General features: G+C 42.0%; 1 protein-coding gene across 4 annotated transcripts in view; it reads left to right on the top strand.

Annotated features, from left to right (window-relative positions):
- The window catches only part of LOC140701753 (Fanconi anemia group J protein homolog), a 170,100-nt gene continuing 150,918 nt past the window's right edge, over nucleotides 1–19,182 (top strand). For all 4 annotated transcript variants that reach the window (XR_013538084.1, XR_013538085.1, XR_013538086.1 and 1 more), the window contains exons 1-6: nucleotides 1–132; nucleotides 2,404–2,519; nucleotides 3,711–3,822; nucleotides 6,565–6,759; nucleotides 8,240–8,394; nucleotides 8,601–8,726. Coding sequence is in view for 1 of the 4 variants with exons in the window: in XM_078379290.1 (XP_078235416.1) it covers nucleotides 2,433–2,519; nucleotides 3,711–3,822; nucleotides 6,565–6,759; nucleotides 8,240–8,394; nucleotides 8,601–8,726 (675 nt within the window). In the remaining 3 variants the exon portion in view is untranslated. The remainder of the gene's footprint in view (nucleotides 133–2,403; nucleotides 2,520–3,710; nucleotides 3,823–6,564; nucleotides 6,760–8,239; nucleotides 8,395–8,600; nucleotides 8,727–19,182) is intronic.

Genomic DNA, 19,182 nt, shown 5'->3' with positions numbered 1-19,182 from the left:
TGCATTGGCTGTTAGGTGGTCCGCTGACACCTATGATTGGCTAATCAAGCCGCCGGAAGGAGGGGCGGGCTCAACGCAGGCGGGAAGAACGATTTCGACCCTTAAGAGAGCGAAGGCGGCTGGGGCGCTGAGGTAATTCTTACGCGGGGTGGTGGGACTCTTAAGGCACGCGCGCCGGGCGAGTCCATTTCGCGCGCGGGGGAGAACCCCACGGCTGACCCATTTCTGTGGAGGGGGGCGTTTTGTTTTTCTCGCGCCCTTTTTTAAATGTCTGAAGGGACGACATTTCCCTCTTTATTTGTAATAAGAGAATAGCAAATCCCGCTCTTCCAACTCAGGGCGGTTTAGGGGGAAATGGCGCCTGCCCTCCTCCTCTTCCGTGTTTCCTTAAAGCCGAATATATAAACATTTAATGTTGAGGTAAAAACTGTCCAGAAAAGTGACCCTGAGGGAAAGTCAAACCATAAGTTTTCCCCTCAAAAACGCGTGCTTAAAAATGTCGTGCTTTATATGTCAATTCTGTTTATATATTAACTTAAAATACTTTTACTCCGCTTTTTTCCCCTTTAAAAGGACCCAAGGCGGCTTACATCATTGAAAGGTTAATATTTAAAGCTAAAAAAAATGATTATGCAATATAAATATTGTACATATAAATGTATATTTATTTAAAATATTTATTTACTCTGCTTTTCTCCTTAGAAAGAGTGGCTTACAGGATTTAAAGACAATATTTAAGAACAAAACAATGAGTATACAAAGATGACGTACAATGTTGAAAGGCAGCAATTAAAACTAAAAACACTTAAATATAAAAATGTTGAAAAGAAACAAAATATCCTGCTTAGAAATGGGAAGCACAAGCTATACTAAAACACACACTTATTTATTTATTTATTTATTTATTTATTTATTTATTTATTTATTTATTTATTTATTTATTTGATTTTTACCCCGCCCCTCTAGACCATGTCTACTCGGGGCGGCTACAAATAACAAATCCATCTAAAAAGATGTATATTATATATAATTTTTCATATATAGTGTAATGTTTAAATACAGAGCCTGTACTGGAGGTTCCCCACAGTCCCCCCCCCCGAAATTCAATATATTTATTTAAAATATTTTTACCCTGACTTTCTCTTTTAAAAGGACCCAAGACAACTTACATCATTAAAGGCAATATTTAAAGCTAAAAGTATTACAAATACTGTACTAAAAAAAAATCAAACAAATGCCACACTAAAGGACAGTAAAGAAAACCAACACCCAAAAATACATTGAAAGCACTAAATCCCAACCATCTAATTAAAAACCCCACTCAGGCAATCAGTCATTAATGGAAAACTTAATATAAAATAAATAAACCTGCTCCCCTTCCTGACACAAACTCTGTTTTGGCCATCTTTGCAAATGATGAGTTAAATTATTGGTGATCCTATCAAATGTTGATAATTTGAAGCCATGTTTCAGCAATATTGAAATGAGAGAATATTCTGGTGTGGAAAAAAAGGCTGTTGCTTATTTGCAGAAATATACTGACTGTATAGTTTTGCACCCTCCCAAAACAAGATGGTATTTGTGTGAATGAACGTCACAAGTAGGTGTGTGCCTGTTTATTTTAGTTTTTATGTTCCAGCTTTCTCTTCCCTATTCCTATACTTGATGGTTTTCAGAATTTAAAAATATATATCTTAGTAATAATAACAATAATAAAGATATGTCTGTATTTACTATTACTTTCACTGTTTCGTCGTGTTTATGCTGTGGAGTGGTTTGGACTTTGGAACGAAGGCTGTAACACAGTAATAACCAATCCACCTGTTTTGAATTTGTGGCATCTCCCAAGTTGGGTTGGGAAAGACTCCTATGGTAAATGCTGCAAAACTGCTTTCTATTTAGATGTTTCTAAGCAAGATGGGCAAATCTTGTGCTTTCCACTAATCAGGTGGTGTACAAATAAATGAAACAAATAAATAATCGGTCGTATATCAGGCAGCCTTTGGCATTCATTTTGGAGCGTACCGGTAGTTCTTTGCCAGCTGCAAACAAGTGGCTTTTTCCCCCATCTCATTCCTTTCCTACAGGAAGTTGGATATCATAAACGGACTATGGGTTGACTTAGATGCCGTAACTCCAAACAGAAATGTCATTTAGATGGTGTTGATTTAATCGATTTAATCTGAGTTCTAACTTTTCTTTCTCCACAAATTAGGACTGCACACAGTAAGGCTTTTTAAAAAGGTGATATAAATGCATTGTCATGTTATTAACACACAATTAAACAAATTATGGCCTTCAGCTCCCTGAGCCTTTGTTCTCTCGTTCTTTATTTGCTTCATGTTCCTGCAGTAATTGTATGGTGGTAGGTCTTACTTGTTTACAGTATTTCTTTCTTTTCAGGTTCAGTGTCCTAAGAAATAAACAAGAATATGGCATCATCAGCATACACTATTGGGGGTGTGAACATTCTGTTCCCTTGCAAGGCATACCCTTCACAGCTGGCTATGATGAATGCAGTAAGTGGTGGTATGGAACCAGATTCACTGGACAGAATTTGTTCGTTGCAATACAAATAACCCAAGTGGCTTTATTTTAAAATGTGACATAAGCTTTGTTGGGTGCCTGGACCCTCAGTGACTTGTTGCCACTACTGCTTTATTTCCTAATTCTCCTTTAAATCTATATCTCACATGCCAGCAGTTTATTCTCCAAGGCTTTCGCAGCCGGGATCTGATTAGGAACATTAGGAAGAACAGTCTTCAGAACATGGCCAAAGAGCCTGAAAAACCCACAACAACCAGTTTGAGAATATGTTTATTAAAAACAGCCACAGCCACAACAGTGCCCTTTACAGCTGACACAGTACCATGAACTTTACAATTAACTATTAATTAAGCCCAGGAGCACTACCTTCCCTGATATTCTCCTGTTCTCCTCTTGGTCATTTCTGTTATTGTTTTTAATATGTTTGGTGGTGGATTTGTGTTTTTCAAAATGCAAAATCAGTTAGAATGATTTCAGTCGAAAAGGACAGCATTGGTAGTTATGTTTGTTATATCAGTCACAGGTTTTGGTCTGGCTCAGAGATATTCCTAGTAAACCATAGATTGGAACTATGGGAACAAGCCTGCTTGACTCTTGGACTTGAGTATTTCTTCTTTATTAAAGGAATGTACCAAAATGTTTGCACATTCCTGAGAAATCTGAAATCAACGTGGACTTTAATATAGCCTAGTGTTCCATTTCAGAGTTTATACAAATGCAGGAACATGTGATACCATTAATCGACCATTAAGAATTCTTTTTTAAAGTTTGGATGATAAATAATCTTCTTCAGGGCTGTGCATCAAGTTCTTGTGGATAGTTCCAAACTTATGGCAATTACTAATGTCCCAAATTCACATGGATGTGAATGTTGAGACCAGGTTTGCTTCTTAGATGGAGATAGTACAGTATGCAAGTTGGTTTCAAGCTCCTCATTTAATGTTCTTGGGTCACCAGTTATGAATATATGACTCTACCTAACCCTCCACATTTTTATATATTCCTTCCAAAACATGCATTACTTTCTTTGGGGCAATTCAGATTATGTAAAGAAACATTTTTTTTTTAAAAAAAGCCTTCAATCATTTTTGTAGAAAATCAGCAGCTCAAGGTGGCTTACAGTTCTCTGATTTATGTATTTAGATTTATGTATTCATTTCCAGATTGTCAAGGGGCTAAGCTCCAAGCAACACTGCCTCTTGGAGAGTCCAACTGGAAGTGGGAAAAGTTTGGCATTGCTCTGCTCTGCTTTGTCCTGGCAGCAGTCCTTGTATGGTGAGCCTTGTTTTGTGATAAATTTATGTATTTTTAATTGTATTGTATCAGAGACCATGGGGTTTGACCCCAGCACCTGAGAATGGGACTTAGCCACGGCCAGTCAGATAGAACAGTGGTTCCCAGCCGTGGGTCCCCAAATGTTCTTGGACCAAAACTTCCAGAAGACTTCACCCCAAGCTCCCCAAATTTCTGGGAGTTGCAGTCCAAGAACATCTGGGGACACAAGGTTGGGAACCGGAGTGATAGAATGTGACGATTGTTCAAGTGGTGGATGCTGTGAGGAAGAGTCCTGGTATGGAAGGAAAGTGTTGTGTGTCGCACAGCAGCCTGCTCTGGGGCCTCTCAGCTAGCCTTCAAAGTCAGTGGATGATTTTCTTCTCTTGGTCTTATTGATGGAACATTTAACTGCTAGTCCATTTGGCTTCTGTGTCAAAAAACAGAAGGGAGCCCCATCCTGTTCTTTCTTTTAAGCAGCAACACAGGTAGCATTTGTTTCTTATCTGACGCTAGAAAAGCTCTCTAGAATGGCTGACATGCCAGTCTAGATAACAATATGATATTCCTTCCTTGCAGCTTTATAATCCATTTCTAAGGGCTGAAGTTGACATCTTGCGATGAAGTGTTACACTTTCTTTTTATTTTAAACTGTTAAATTTGATATGCATTTGCTGGTGGTTGAAGACTGGATATTGGTGCATGATAGTGCTGTCAGAATGTTTTCAAATATCGGCTTAAAAATATTTAAAATATTTTCTTTTCCCTCTCAAAACACACGCAAACAGCTTTGGGCATATTTACACAGCCCATAAGACAAGCCCAAATCTCTCACTGCATCAGCCACAGAGCTTGGAAAGAGTTGCTTTTTTGGACTGTGGGCAATTATGAATTGTGTTGATAGCTAAATAAATAAATAAAAATAGGCAGGGGGCAGTCTCTTGAAAATCTTTTTCTTTCTTTCTACTCCATAGGCATTTAATCTGTCAGTGTTCTGATGTTATACTTTTGTAGACACCGTTGCTTGTCTTTTAACCTGCTCTGGGTATCTTCCATGTGAACTTTTTTCTAAAGAAGAGTTTTGTCATTTTATATGCTTGGCAAATTGTTTTGCTGGAGAGCACAAGCTCTCTTGAGTATCTTTCCAGAGGTGAGACATGGAGAGTATAAATGATTAAGAGACAATTATGAACAAAACAGCTTGAATTGTTGCAGTTTATGTGTAAGACTGTGGCTATCTTTGGACATTAGCAGAATCTAATCACAGGGACTTTTGAAAGTGAAAAGGTTTGGGACGCTGGACATTTTAATGAAGTAGATAGATAGCTCACTGGGTTGGGTACCAGAGGTTGGGAGTTTGATTCCCCACTGTGCCTCCCCAAAAAGAGCAAATCTGTGTAGCCTTGGGCAAACTGTACAGTCTCAGAGGGCTGTCAGAGGAAAAGGGACTAGTAAACCACTTCTGAGTACTCTGTACCTGGAAAGGGTAGCCATAAGTCAGAATCAACATGATGGATCATATATTATGATGATGATTAATCTTTTAATGGCTAGATAAGGCAAGGGGTTTCACAAGGGAGTCAGCTTCCTTCATTCTGTTTTGGCAAGCTGCACACAAACCACAACTGGGAAAAGTGCAGAGACCTTCCTGGGCTGTAATTCAGTTGTAGATCCCTTGCTTTCAGAAGGTCCCAGGTCCTATCCCGGGGTTCTCTCCAGACTAGTCAGGAAAAAAAATCTCAGTTTAAAAGACTTGGACAGCAACCATCATTTTTTTTTTGAAAGGAGTGGTCATGTTAGCTCATGTAGCATCTTTAAGATTAAAAGATCTATTCCTGGATGACTGTTTGTGGACACACGGCCAGTGTCTTCCACCATGGTAGGCAATGCTGTGTGAAACAGGCCAACAGTGTGACTCACTAGATACAAGTCTGCTCATTATATCCTTTTGCCTCTGGTCACCCTGTTTGTAGAAAATGCCCCTGGCTGCTTGAAAATTATGCTGTCCAGCCAAGTGGAAAATGTCTGTGTTTTTGTGTTGGGTTTTTTCCTTTGTGGCTCTGTAAATTATTCACGTAGGGGCTGTCTGTCATTTATTCATTATTGAGCTCCATGGTGGCGCTTAGCATACAATTCAGAAGGACAGCTGTGTCCCTGGGCGCAAGAGGAATTATGAGTCTTCTGAAAAGGAACCCTGCCCTGTTTGAGGATGAGAAGGTCAAATGAGGTCTGTGACCGTAGAGCTTTGTAGCTTTTGCTTTGATCCTTGCAGGTATATTCCCGAGGTGCTGTCACTTCATAAACAAGACATCTCAGCTGGGTAGCAGATAACTATGCAGTTGGACTGCAGTCTGTATCGTCTTTCATTGCTGGCTATGCTGATGGGATTTGTAGGCAAAAAGAAAGAAAGAAAGAAAGAAAGAAAGAAAAGAAATCTGGAGGCAATAATCACCCAAATCTGTCTGAAGAGTTTCAATTGGCTGTTGGACAGAGCAGCCCTGTACACCAGGTTTGCCACAGAGATATTTAAGCTCTGCTTGGTTGATGGAACCCTCATTATATTTGCTCAGTCCAAAAGTGGGAAATGCAAGAGTTTGCCATGCTGTCTTGGGTGTTTAAAAAAAATTCATATTTTTAAGTTCTGGAAGTCAGCACATAGCTGGGAAATCTCCCAAATGTTGTCCTTTTCGCTCCCTCCAAAGTCAGCCGCGTCTGAACACAGGACACCCATTGTTGTCTTTTCAGAAAGGCCTCTTGACTCCTCATGCTCAAAAGAATGCAAGAAGCCAGAAGCCTTGATGCCATGCCGTTGTCGCTGCCATGCTAGACCTGCAACTCAGAGCCAGGGCAGTGCAGAAGGGGGCCAAGGCGTTTCTAATTCCTTCACCAGCAGTGGAACAGGGACGCCCACAAACAGTGGAACCGCATCAGGCCATGAAGGTGATTCTTGGGGACGGGGGAAACTCCCTGATGATTTTGTCTAGTGTTTGTGTCCTTTGAGGGCAGGATTGTCAAGAGTCACAGTAGAGATTAGCTCAACCTCTACAAGAGTTCTCCTTGCAATTATAAAGGGCGAAACAGCTGTGATTTACTTGCTAACTGTTCTTATGGGCTGCCAAATTTTGTGGTCTAAGCCGCAAATTTGTTCCAAGAACATTTTGTTTGTTTGTTTAGTATACTTGATTTAGGGGCAAGCACTACTCTGGACAGTTGACAATAGAAATGAACATAGCCCAACACCACAAAGAAATTATTGCGTAATTTGATTAAAATTAACAAACAGTCAAGATCTGTCTAAACAGAAAAACCTAAAACATGGCAAAACTAGGTGACAGAGATACCAAAAGGCTTAGGGGAGGATGTTCTTGAAAGAAGGACTTGGTGAACTTCTCCTTTTTTTGGATGATATACAGTGGTGCCTCGCATTACGACGTTAATTCGTTCCAGCGAAATCGCTGTAAAACGAAAACGTTGTAATGTGATTTTAAAAAGCCCATAGAAACGCATTAAAACCCGATTAATGTGTTCCTGGGGGCTTGAAACTCACAGTCCAGCGAAGATCCTCCATAGCGCGGCCATTTTCGCTGCCTGTAGAGCGAGGAATCCGTGCCAGAAAAGAGCGGGCGGCCATTTTGTTTACCTGGGGGCCATTTTGAAACCACTGATCAGCTGGCCGAAAATCATCGCTTTGCGATGATCGGTTCCCAAAGCAGGGAACCGATCATCGCAAAGCAAAATTCCCCCATAGGGAACATTGTTTTGCAATCGCAAAAACATCAACGTCTAGCGATTTCGTCGTCAAATGGAACGCCCGTTAAGCGAGGCACCACTGTAACTCCTTGGAGTAAGCAGGGCACATGATGGCTGGATGAATTCCGAGATCTGAAGTCCCAAGAGTAACTTTACCTGGCTGTATTGGGGAGAGGTTGGGAGGGCTGTGCTAGAAGAAAAGGAAAAAATAAATGATGGGGGGGAGGCTTTCTGTCCACAGGCCTGTCTCAGTGGAGAAAAGAGGTCTCTGTGTAGATACTGTTCAGCACATGGATCTGTCTCCATTGTACTCAGAATCTATGCTCATGTTAGCAGCATATGTACCGAGTTTTCTGGACAACAACCAGTGACATCAATTTAGAGATACATTTTTTTAAAAAAAGCTTGTTTTTATTTTATGCATTTCTTTCTATCCAGGAAGGTTGCCAAGAATAAAATAAGCATAGTTTCTTTGGGGCTTTTTGTCCCCTCTTGAGAGAAACCCAATTATGCTCAGAGGTGTGCATGGCGTAGCATCTGTTACTGGAGTTCTTTTGATTTCCAGTTTTTGTTCTAGTGAATAACAAAATGACAGTTTGATATTCCCCCTCCCTTTTATTTATTTATTTTATTTTATTTTATTTTTGTATGTTTCTTGTTTCTGTAACAGGCTGCACTTCCCATCCTTCAGTTGGGAGGGACATCTCAAAAGTCACCCTTTCTTCAAAGCTGTCTGCAAAGCGGCAAGCAACTTTGCATGAAGGCGAAGATGAAGATTTTAAAGTAGATAAGAAAAGGATCCGTTCACTAGAAACGGAAGAGCAAGTGAGCAAACTTTACTATAGAGTAAAATTAATCCTTTTTCAAGTAAGGGAATCCATTCATTGAGGGTGACCATTTCATTATCTATCAGCATGTCAACTGAAACTGCACAGATTAATTGATTGCTTAAAATAAGCTGTTAATTGTCCCCTTAATTCTGGCTATTTCTTTGAAGGATACCCATTATTAAGGCCTCTCTTTTTTTGTAGGCAGCAAAACGACACCGACAGGACAAGGGGGTTCATTTTGTTGATGCCTTAGACGTTTATCGGCAGAAGAAAACTGGAGGTTTAATGGTGTCATCTACAAATGCTACCCCTTTCTCTCCCAAAGTGGTAAGTGTCATAGTTTGGGGTGAAAAATGGTAAAGAGAGACTGCCTTGTTTTAAAAGCACAGCTGTATGGAATTTTCCATATCTTCCTGTCCACTCCTTCCCCTTTCAGCTACAGCCATGATTTCAAGGTGCTGTTACTCCAGCATCAGTCATGGCAAGCTTTATGGGCAAGGCGTCATCTTCAGTGGGTTAGTCCTTTTCTTCGTGATGTAGATCTAGTCCATTCAAAAAGTGTTGACATTGTTTAAGAAACAGAACCAAAGATTGTTCAATATATCGAAGTTTGGAAAGGGGAGAGACTTATATACAGGAGCTGAAAGTGATTTTTCAAAGATGTGTTACTCTATTTTCTGGTGTTGCACACTCTTCCCATTTAAGACGTTCGGTATTCTCTGCCGGGAGCATGGTGGTGGTGGTTGTTTTTAGGGGAGGCAACTGTTTTTAGAATCTCTTTCCCAGGTTACTTCTCTGCTGGCTTCTATGTGCTTGGATGAAGCACATTTGTTTCCACTGGGCATTGGTTAGCCTGACTTTCTTGTGACGTTCTGTTTTGTGTGTTGATTATTGATCCTGCTTGTAAATTGTTTGACTTTCATCCATTCGGATTTATCTGTATGTTCCCACCCAAGAAGAATGGCAGAATAAAAAATGTCTTCAACTGGATAGGGACCCAACAGGGTGTTTATGGTTTTAAGCTGTGTGAGCCTCCATGGAGGTTCCCATTTTTGAAGCTGAATAGTGTTGTGTAGCATGTTTCCAGTAAATACAAAAAGTCCTTTTCTCAGCCCAAGGGAAATGAAATTTTTTGCATTAAAATACACTTGTGTCATATCACACTAACAACCCATGAAGCCTAAAGACATCACTGGGAATAAGCGTCATTCCGTCTGGAGGAAAAATATGCTGTAAATGAGCAAAAGTTGATTAGGATACTCCTGATTGGTAACTTAATCCATAATACAGCCGTCATGTTATTCTGCTCCATATTAATTCATCAAGAGCAGCGATTGTTAACTTCCAAGCTCCCAAATGTTATGGGACTCCAACTCCCAGAATCCCTCACCACAGGCTATTCTGTCCTGAAGCCTAACATTGTTTGGGGACCTGACTTTGGAAAACGCTGAGCTGGAGGAAACTGAGCATCTTGATCCTAGAGCACGTTTTTTTTTAAAAAAATAAAGATTTTTATTGTATTTTTTTCTACTTTTCTATCCATTGCAACCAGAGTGATAAATCGATGTAGATTTCATCCGGGTATAAAGAGGTTCCCATTTATTATTATCCAGTCTATCATTCAGTGTATCTGTCAAAATATCAATTTCTGCTAGTTCCAAAGTCTTCTCAATAAATTCCTTCTTTGTCAGCACCTTTGTAGCCTTCCACTTACTGGCATATACAATTCTAGCTGCAGTTATCAGGTGTAAGGTCAAGTAAGTCTTGTTTTTTTTTTTTTCTGAGTATAGCTGGCAATATAGTCAATAAGAAAATTTCTGGTGTCAAAGCTCCTTTAACCTTTAAACCTGATCCTGGAGCATCTTGATCCTGTCCCCTGGAAGGGAGGAAATGTCACCACCCTTCAGGTGTGCAGCTGGCACTGTGCTCTGCAAAACCTCTGCATCACTGGAATGTTTTGCACCCTTCTTAAGTGCCTGATGGGCTTCTCTGCTTTAGCTGGGGGGGGGGGTTAATGTGGGGTAACAGCCCCCTATTTCTCTTCTCAGAGGTGCACTACGAATAGCTGAGCTATCTGTGGAGAAAAAGTTGGGAGGAGTGTCTGCTGACCTCCCTTCTCCTCCCCCGCCCAGGCCCTTTTGCTTTAGGTTAATGACCTCAGCTGCCACAAGGACTTAATAAGTTGGGCAGCTTGTATTGATTTTTTGCTGTTGCTGCTGTAAGTGTCTAACAGAAAAATCAGTGACTGCACAATTAAGCTGTTTCTATAGTTAGCGTACTTCTCCAGTGGTGGAGCTGAGAGTTATAGGAAATCAATAGGGATTCCTTCAGCCAAATTGCTTCACAAATAGTGACTTCGGGTAAATCCTGTCCCTTCGGGCTCCAGAACATTCTAGATTTCATAGCCAACCTTTGAAGTAAAATTTTCTTTCTTTCTTTCTTTCTTGCTTTCTTGCTTTCTTGCTTTCTTGCTTTCTTGCTTGCTTGCTTGCTTTCTTGCTTTCTTGCTTTCTTGCTTTCTTTCTTGCTTTCTTGCTTTCTTGCTTTCTTTCTCGCTTTCTTTCTTTCTCGCTTTCTTTCTCTCTCTCTTTCTTTCTCTCTCTCTTTCTTTCTCTCTTTCTCTCTCTCTCTCTTTGTGACTGGAATTTTAAGTTGGCAAAATGGCTCCATTGTTGACTGGCTTTGTCCTCTGCCCATGATCAGTAGTTCCTTCCCTCTTTTTCTGGTCTGAGGCAACTCAGAGTTTACTGTCCTAACGAGCAACAAAAAGAAGAAGAAGAAGAAGAAGGCATTTGTGTATCACGGGGATCCTAGTTTGCAAAGAAAGTATGGGATAGAATTTATCTGTTTGGACAAAATGGCAGGCATTACTTTAGGGAGGAGTTTAGAATCATTTTCTTCCAACTTTGATTAAACCACAGTTTAGAATTATCTCTGAAATGTACACAGTTGTTTGCTTTATTCATCAACTTTCTAAAATAAGGCTGATTTGTTCTAAACAAACCATAGATAATGTTAGATCATTGTTCATCAAGTTTGGATAACACTGAATAATTTTAGTTTCATGGCTACACCACCTTTCCTCCAGTGAGCTCAAGATGATGCGTGTGGCTCTCATTCTCCCTGCTTTATCATTTCTACTTTATTGTTACTTTATTGTGAGGTAGATCAAATTAAGAAAAAGTCTGGCCCACAATTATCTGGTGTGTTTTCATGTGTTAGGATGGATTTTAACCATGATTTTGCAAGCTCTTGTTTAGTGCAAGCTAACATGGCAAACCACAGTCAATTTTGAAGAACCAAGGGGTTAACAACTTGTGATAATTCAGATGTTGTTCAACTATAATCCCCAGCTAGGGCAGTCAACTTCTGGAAGGACACAGCTTGTCCATCTCTGTGATAAACCACTTGGCCTTTAAATGTAACCTCTTGCAGTAAGTTCTGTAGGTGAATGAGTCATTACCGATGGGAAGGCGCACATTGAATGCACCCCTCACCCAGCATCAGCTCACTTGCAGGAGTGTTCAGTGCCTGGATGTTTAGCCAAGAGAAATTGAAAACCACCCTCCCATAATCGAAGGGTGATAAAAGCAGGCCCTGCCTTCCTTGCAGAGGGTAAGAAACAAGATGCTTATGTCTCTGACTTCAGCGCAAATGCCTGCTCCTTTCGCTAGGATGTTGTAAGCTTTTAAAACCAGTTAAGTGCAGGGTTGGTACCTTTTAAACAATTTAAAGTGATTTATTGCCGAGCACTCAAAATGGTATTTCAAGTGAAAGCTATTTCTTTAAGTACTGAATAATTTTGAAATCCCATTAAATGCAAATGGGTCAGATTGTCTGCCAAGGTAACTCCATTGATTTCTCCTCGCCTCTCCCATTTTCACTGAAAGCATGTCAGCAGGAAAAAAAACCCCATCTTGCCCTGTAAATCAATGCATGAACTTTTAATAATATATGACACACCTACTTGCATAAATCTGTTTTGTTTAACACAGTGTAGGCGTATTGATTGGCCTATAAAGCATTGTGGGAAGGCTAGGCCTACGGAGTGAATGGTGGTCTTCTGGATATCGGTTTGCTTTTCTGGGCGAGAGTTTCGCAGCCTTTTCAGCCACTGAAAAAGTCCTGTTTGCCATTCCCACCAGAAGGGCCTCTTAGGCTGGCAGGACTGGGAAAAGGGCCTCTCTCTTGATCTCACGCCATGAAATCCTTGGATTAGAGACAGCAGAAGGCTGCTTGCAGCTGACTCCTTACACAAAAGTCTACATTTTTGTCCTTGAAACAGTGACGAGGCTTGTCTCCAGAATCTTAAGTATTGTTAGATGGGTGTTTTTAACAGTGTTTTAAAACAACCCTTTCGTTGTGCTTTGGGCTCAGCTCAGGCTGGGCTTGGAATCTTGAATGCCCTAAGACAATGATTTGGAGTGTTTTAATGATTGTGTTGAAGGCAGGAGAGCATCTGTATCCGTCTAAGGGGCCATCCCTGGAAAAGATGCTGATGTTGGGAAAGTGAGAAGGCAAGAGGAGAAGGAGACGACAGAGTATGAGATGGTTGGACGGTGTCGTCGAAGCGGCCAACATGAATTTGACATAACTCCGGGAGGCAGTGGAAGACAGGAGGGCCTGGCGTGCTCTGGTCCATGGGGTCGCAAAGAGTCGGACACAACTAAACAATAACAAGGGGCCATTAATGATACCAGCTTACAGAACAGCCTGGTTGGATTTGGTGCTGTTGAATTTCAAGAACGTTGGAGGCCAGCAGGGGGTGCTGTTGATTTAAGATGTGAACCGTATAAATATATATTAAATATTAACTTTCAAGTGCCCTGACAAAAATCGGTGATAGCTGAGGCAGTTCAGCACCTGTACAACTAGCAACAATAAACCTCAGCTTGGTGCTATCGTATATGAGGTTTTCTAGCCTGTTAAACGAGCTTCTGGATAGTAAAACATGAATAAAAGAAAATTGTCACCTGTAGTAGGAATCTGTTTGTGCTTTGAAGTGGCCGTTTGTGCACTCGCCATTCATAAAACTTGAGTGAAGCTGTTATTCGATAAACTGACATTTGAAATTCCAGGCAAATTTATAGAGGCACTAGATGTGTGTGTGATTACGCCTTTCCTGATCACGCTGAAATTGGAGTTTTAAAAATTTCTGTCGGGCAGCTAAGCCTCTTGAGTAGGGTTAGGGAAATTTGTCAACCTTACTTTCCCTAGCTTTTTTCTAACAAATACACTTTCTGAAAAAGTAAAACCTGAGTTCTTGTATCTCAAGCCGTTACACCACTGGGTCTTGTTTTATCTTATCTTTATTAACACTGTTTCTCCTGATGTATTGCTGTGTGCCAGTGGATACATTGTATTCTTTGGAAGCTTTTCAGTAATAAGTATGTTTGCAAAAAGAAAAGAAGACCGGATAGTATTTCACTGTGCCCCTCGCCATTAAATAACAAAATTCTGATTTTGTCAAGGTAGTCCTATCTGCTGATCATTTTTAAACTGATTATGAGATGATCTGCATATTATGTTGGGAAAACATGGTTTCTTACAGATGTTCATGCTGCAGTGTTGCCTTGAGGAGCTGTTTTGTAGATGCAGAATAGGAAAAAAAATTTACTGCTAGACACAGAATTCAGATATTCAAATTTTCTGCTTCCATTTTTTAAAAAAAAAGTTTCTGGCCCTCATGGATATCAGGATATAATTTATCATACATAAATATGGCCTTGTAAAAATCTCAAAATCTGGGGTTCGTAGAACAGTTGTCCTGCATTTCATGAAATGAGGTGGGAGTGCACTCCATAAATCTCTTCATCCTGGGATAACAAAATAGAAATACAGTATGTAAAATAAAAAGTTGCAATTTAAAATAGATTCCTGGACGCTGAACTTTGGAAGCATGATTCACATCCCAGTCTGTCTCTAAATCTGAAGCCAAGGTCACCTTTTGCAAGCACTGGCCTATACCTTTTTTGCGTGTTGCAAGCTTCACCTTGTCTGTTCAAAATTTTAAAGTTCACAAGACTCAGGTTTCAATATCTGTTTAAAGCTTGAACTAATGAAAAAGTTAATTACAATCTAGTTCTTAATCATCTCCTTAGAATAAAGGGCTTAATTATTTCAGGTTGATACTGCAGGAGACAAGAGAAGGAAACAAGGCAGAACATGATTAGGGAAATACACTTTTTCTATGGTGAAAGGCAGCACTGAACCATCCAGGGGTTGGTGCATCAGAGTGTTGAGGGGTGTAAATTTGTGCTCACAGGACACACAGAGCCTAGAATTTTTTTCAGCCAAACTAACCTTTTTAAAAAAATTTTGGGATGCTTTAGGGAAGCACCCCCAAGGTCCCTGGTATCTCCCGGGACAGAAGTTGACTGATGTTTGTAAAAATGATTTATTCATTTTGGGAAGGTCATTGGAGCTGCAAAAATGTCCCTGGGGCCCCACCAGCAGCTCATGGACCAGTTGTCCACCCCTGCTATATTAACAGGGTGGATGAGTTCCAGTTGCAGATTAATGGCTTTTGAGTTCCACAGCACCCAGAGGCTGAAAATCCTTTCTCTACCCCTGCTCTTAAAAAAAATTGAGCTGAAATTCTTGAGCCTCACCAAGTGCTAGAATCCACCGCCCAAGAATTTGTCCCAAGGACAAAAAAAAATATGCCCGACAACTGCTTTAAGAACCTTGGAACTTAATTTACACCAAACACTGCCCTAACTAGTCCAAGAATTGTCTACACCACTTAACTCTGCTACCCACTGTTTAAGACAGAGATCTCTCCCAGCTCTGTCTGGAGATGATGGGGGTTGAACCTGAGATGTCCTACATGAAAAAAAAACCATGTGCATTATTGGGGGATGAGAGAGTGGAATTCTTCCCCCTGTCAAGTTCTCAGCCTTTGGGCTACACTGTTCACGCAAACCCTCCACTAGAGCACTTAGAGCAGTGGTTCCCAACCTTGAGCAACATAGGTATTCTTGATCTGCAAGCTCCCAGAAGCCTTCACCATCAGCTGTGCTGGCCGGGGTTTTTGCCAGTTGCAGTCCAAGAACCCCTGGGCGTAGAGAAAAGTCCTTGCAGATAGCCAGGCGGAAACTGTGGGGCTAGCCTCTGGCTCCCTGTCCACTCGCTTCTGCTCTTTGTCTTGAAATGGTCTGTTCCCGGCAGCTACTGCAAAGCTTGCTTGGCGGCTTAGGAAATGGGACCAAAGTAAGGCAGTAAAAAAGACTACAGTAAACTCTTTCCCTCTTAGGACTTCTTGAATGGGGCACGACAACGGTGGTGTGTTCTGCCTGCCTGGTGTTTGTTCACTGTATAGTCCTTCAAGGGTCCTCCTCTCGCTTTCCCTTTGGCTAACATCGTATTACCTAAGTCAGGCTGTCCGTGGAACCCTTTCAACCTACAAATGTGTTAGTTTTGGAAACTAACTGCTCTGTTCTTCAGTCTGCAGGGCATGCATTTTCAACAGAACAATTAATGCATGTTTGTTCAGTTATAAAAGACCTGGCATGGATTGCCTAGGAGGAAATAGCAAAGGGGAGAAATGGAACAAGGGTGAGTTGGGGAGGGGAGCAGGGCTTTTTGAAAACAGAGGGCCATGCCTTTTTGAAAACAAGTGCTTCTGTATTATCAGTTAAAAGGGCACCGAGCCTTTATTTAGACCTGACCTTTTATCTCAAAAGGGTGGCTGTTTTAAAGGGGAAACCTTTGTATATAACATGATTGGCAGCTTTGGGGAACAGTAAAACTTCAAACATAAATAGTGTAGTTCAGTAGACACAGCATATGCATATATTTCATATTTAAACAATAGCAGCAGTCCTTCAGATTAATTCAAGAACCTTATTCATCCCGCGCTAGCTCATCAGCCGCATCTCCCACCGTTCTGCTTCATTGGATGGCTGTTTCTAATATTATGGAAGAGGGGGAAGAAACATTTTCTTATGCACTTTTCCCACACTGCGTGCCATTTTATAGACTTCTATTGTGTTTCCCCGACTTGCTTTTTTCCTCCTACTATAAGCAAAACCATGCAAAGCTCTTGAGTGCCAGAATTGTTGTCACAGATGGGTTGGGATTCAGACTAGGCAGATGATCAAAGGGGCCAGAGGCAAGAAACATGTCCAGAGCGAGTTCAGCTACAGGGTGGGAGAGGCAAGGCACCGGGAGACCCTCTCCTTGTTCTTGCCACCTTCTGTTCAGGCTGAGGAGCGGCCCTGGCTGGAAGAGCTACATAGCTCCACGCTTGTCTTCCTGGGCTCGTAGAGTCAGCTGCCGGAATTCAAGCTGGAGGGTGGTGTGCTGGCCTTCAGGGTTGGAACTTCAGCCCAGGGACACGTTTGGCCTGGCAGCTGTTTTGAACTACCAGAACCCCCAGACATCATGGCCGATGGTGAAGTGTTATGGGCGTGGTGGGCCAAAACAATGGGGGGGAGGAACACCAAAGATTCCCCATCCCTGGCCTAAAATGGGATGGTCAAAGTGCAGTCCTCTAGGTCAGCGGTCTCCAACCTTTTCGGGACCACAGACTGGCTGAGGAAGGCGGGGCATCCCCCGTGCTCTTGGGCGCATGTGCAAGGCAGTGGGGGAGCATGCGTGCACATGCGATCGCTGCCTCACCCCTTTGTGCATGCGCCCACCCGCGTCCCACCACCACCCCTTCGTGCAGGCACTCAGGCGCAGGCATGAAGGGGTATGCACAAAGCAGCTGTGGGTGCAGGGGGGTGGGAGGTCTGTCTTGGTGGCCCGGTCTGGCTCAGGCCACGAACCGGCACGGGCCACGGACCGGGGGCTGACGACCTCTGCTCTAGGTGTTGCTAGAATGCAACCCCCATCATCCTTCAACACTGGCTGAGCTGGATAGAGCAGCTGGGAATTTATCCCAGCAACATCTGGACAGGTTGTCCATCTGTGTCTTGCAGAGAGTACTGTTGCCTTCAGCTCTTGACAGGATGTTACCTCCAGCATGGGTGTCATATGCTGGGCCCCCAGGGGACGAGTTGTGTTGCACTCTTGTGATTACAGTTGGTTTATGACATCCTTTTTTTTCCAGCTCCCTGGAAACTTCTCCCCTGTTATCCCTGTTCCTCCAAAACCACCAAAAACGATGGAGTCTCTTCACAGCCTGTGGTGGTGTGGTAATGGGTTTGTTTGTTTTTCCCCCAGAAAAACTGGGACACCTGTTGAGGAATCCCTGCCCCCACTTGGTTTCCACCCAGCAAGAAAGTAAACAGTAAATGGAGAGTAGTGTAACAAACACTCTGAGTATCAAGAAACAGCTGTGAAAAGGATCTGTCTTAATGTGCTAGCCCATTGCAGTTTAACATATTGCTTACAACCTTCACAATAGGGCCTGAGTGACTTCAGTTACGCATTCCAGGGGACTGGCAGTCTGTTAACAATCAGAGTGCGGGCTCTCGGGCAGACTACCTTACTGCCGATGGGACGAAGAAAGTTGTGGATTTGTGTTACACACTCTCACCTGACACAGTATCCGATCCCTTCCCTTTGCTGATTGATGTCCTGAATGAGCTCTTTGAAGCAAGCTTCGGCTTAATTAAAACGTTTGCTCGGGTAGCGGTGATCTGTGAAAGCCCGTGATAAATATTGAATCGGGTTCACCTGCTGGTTACGGTGAGTGGATAAACAGCTGCTTTGTGTGCTTTTAATCAAGAAACTGAAGGCTACACCTTTTTAAAAGAAAGTCGTTGTGTCCCTCCCGCCTTTTATTAAAAAAAAGAAAAAGTTTTAATAATGCCACTTCAGTTATCTCATCAGGGTAGGCTTGTGTGAGATTTCGCACACTGGGCCTTCGCCATCAAGCAGGCTTTGTTTCCAGTGATATTAAGATGGGGGATATCATGAATGCTGTTATCGCTTCTTATGTCAAGGATCATGACCTTGTTGTTTGTTTAGCTTTATTTCACATTAGATTTTGCCTTCCATTTCTGATGTTTCAGTTCTTCGCCTTTATAGCCGCTGACCTTCTAAGCTGGCTTATCTCAGGCAGCGACGTCCTTCGGCACAGGGGAAGCTAGGATGTTGGATTGGCCATGAAATCTATCTGCTTGACTGTTTACCTTCTTCTGGTGGTGGTTCATGTCAGCGACTCAGGACGCTGATGCTTCTAATCAGTAGAGGGAAAACTCCTTATTAGGCATCTGTGGCCTCACTTTCATTGCTTATATGAATATTTACTCAATAACAGAAATTAAACTAAAAACTTATAATCATATTTCCTCCTCAACAATTTTTTCCCTACTCTCCTTTATGCTGATCTTCATTCCACCCAGTGCCATCTCCTTTTCTTTTTTACACTAAAAGCCGACTTCTAAAGTGGCATTGCCCAACTTGAGGTTTTACTTGTTCAGATTATGTACCCTACTCTTTTTTGCTTTCATGGGACTGGGCGGACATGTGGTCCTGCAAGATTTAGGCGGTAACTCAAATCTTGGCTGGGATTGTTCAGAATTGCAGGCCAGCAATGGCAGATCAGGAATCTTTGATTCTCTAAGCCAGTGCTTCCCAGCCTTGGGTCCCCAGATGTTCTTGGACTATAGCTCCAATAAATCCACATCAGCATAGCGAGTGGGAAAGGCTTCTAGCATTTTTAGTCTAAGAACATCTGGGGACCCAAGGTTGGGAACCACTGCTCTGGATGTTTCCTTGTGCAAGAATGGAAGGGACTTCATATTTATGGTGTGTGAAGGTGGGGACCTATGGTTCTCTAGCTGTTGTCAGATTTGGCTAGTGGTCCTAATGGCTCAGATTGGTGGATTTT

This window comes from Pogona vitticeps, chromosome 7 (assembly GCF_051106095.1).
Source record: "Pogona vitticeps strain Pit_001003342236 chromosome 7, PviZW2.1, whole genome shotgun sequence".
NCBI classification, from domain to species: Eukaryota; Metazoa; Chordata; class Lepidosauria; order Squamata; family Agamidae; genus Pogona; species Pogona vitticeps.
The sequence above is the reverse complement of the archived record's forward strand: the minus strand, read 5'-3'. Positions and strand labels throughout refer to the sequence as shown.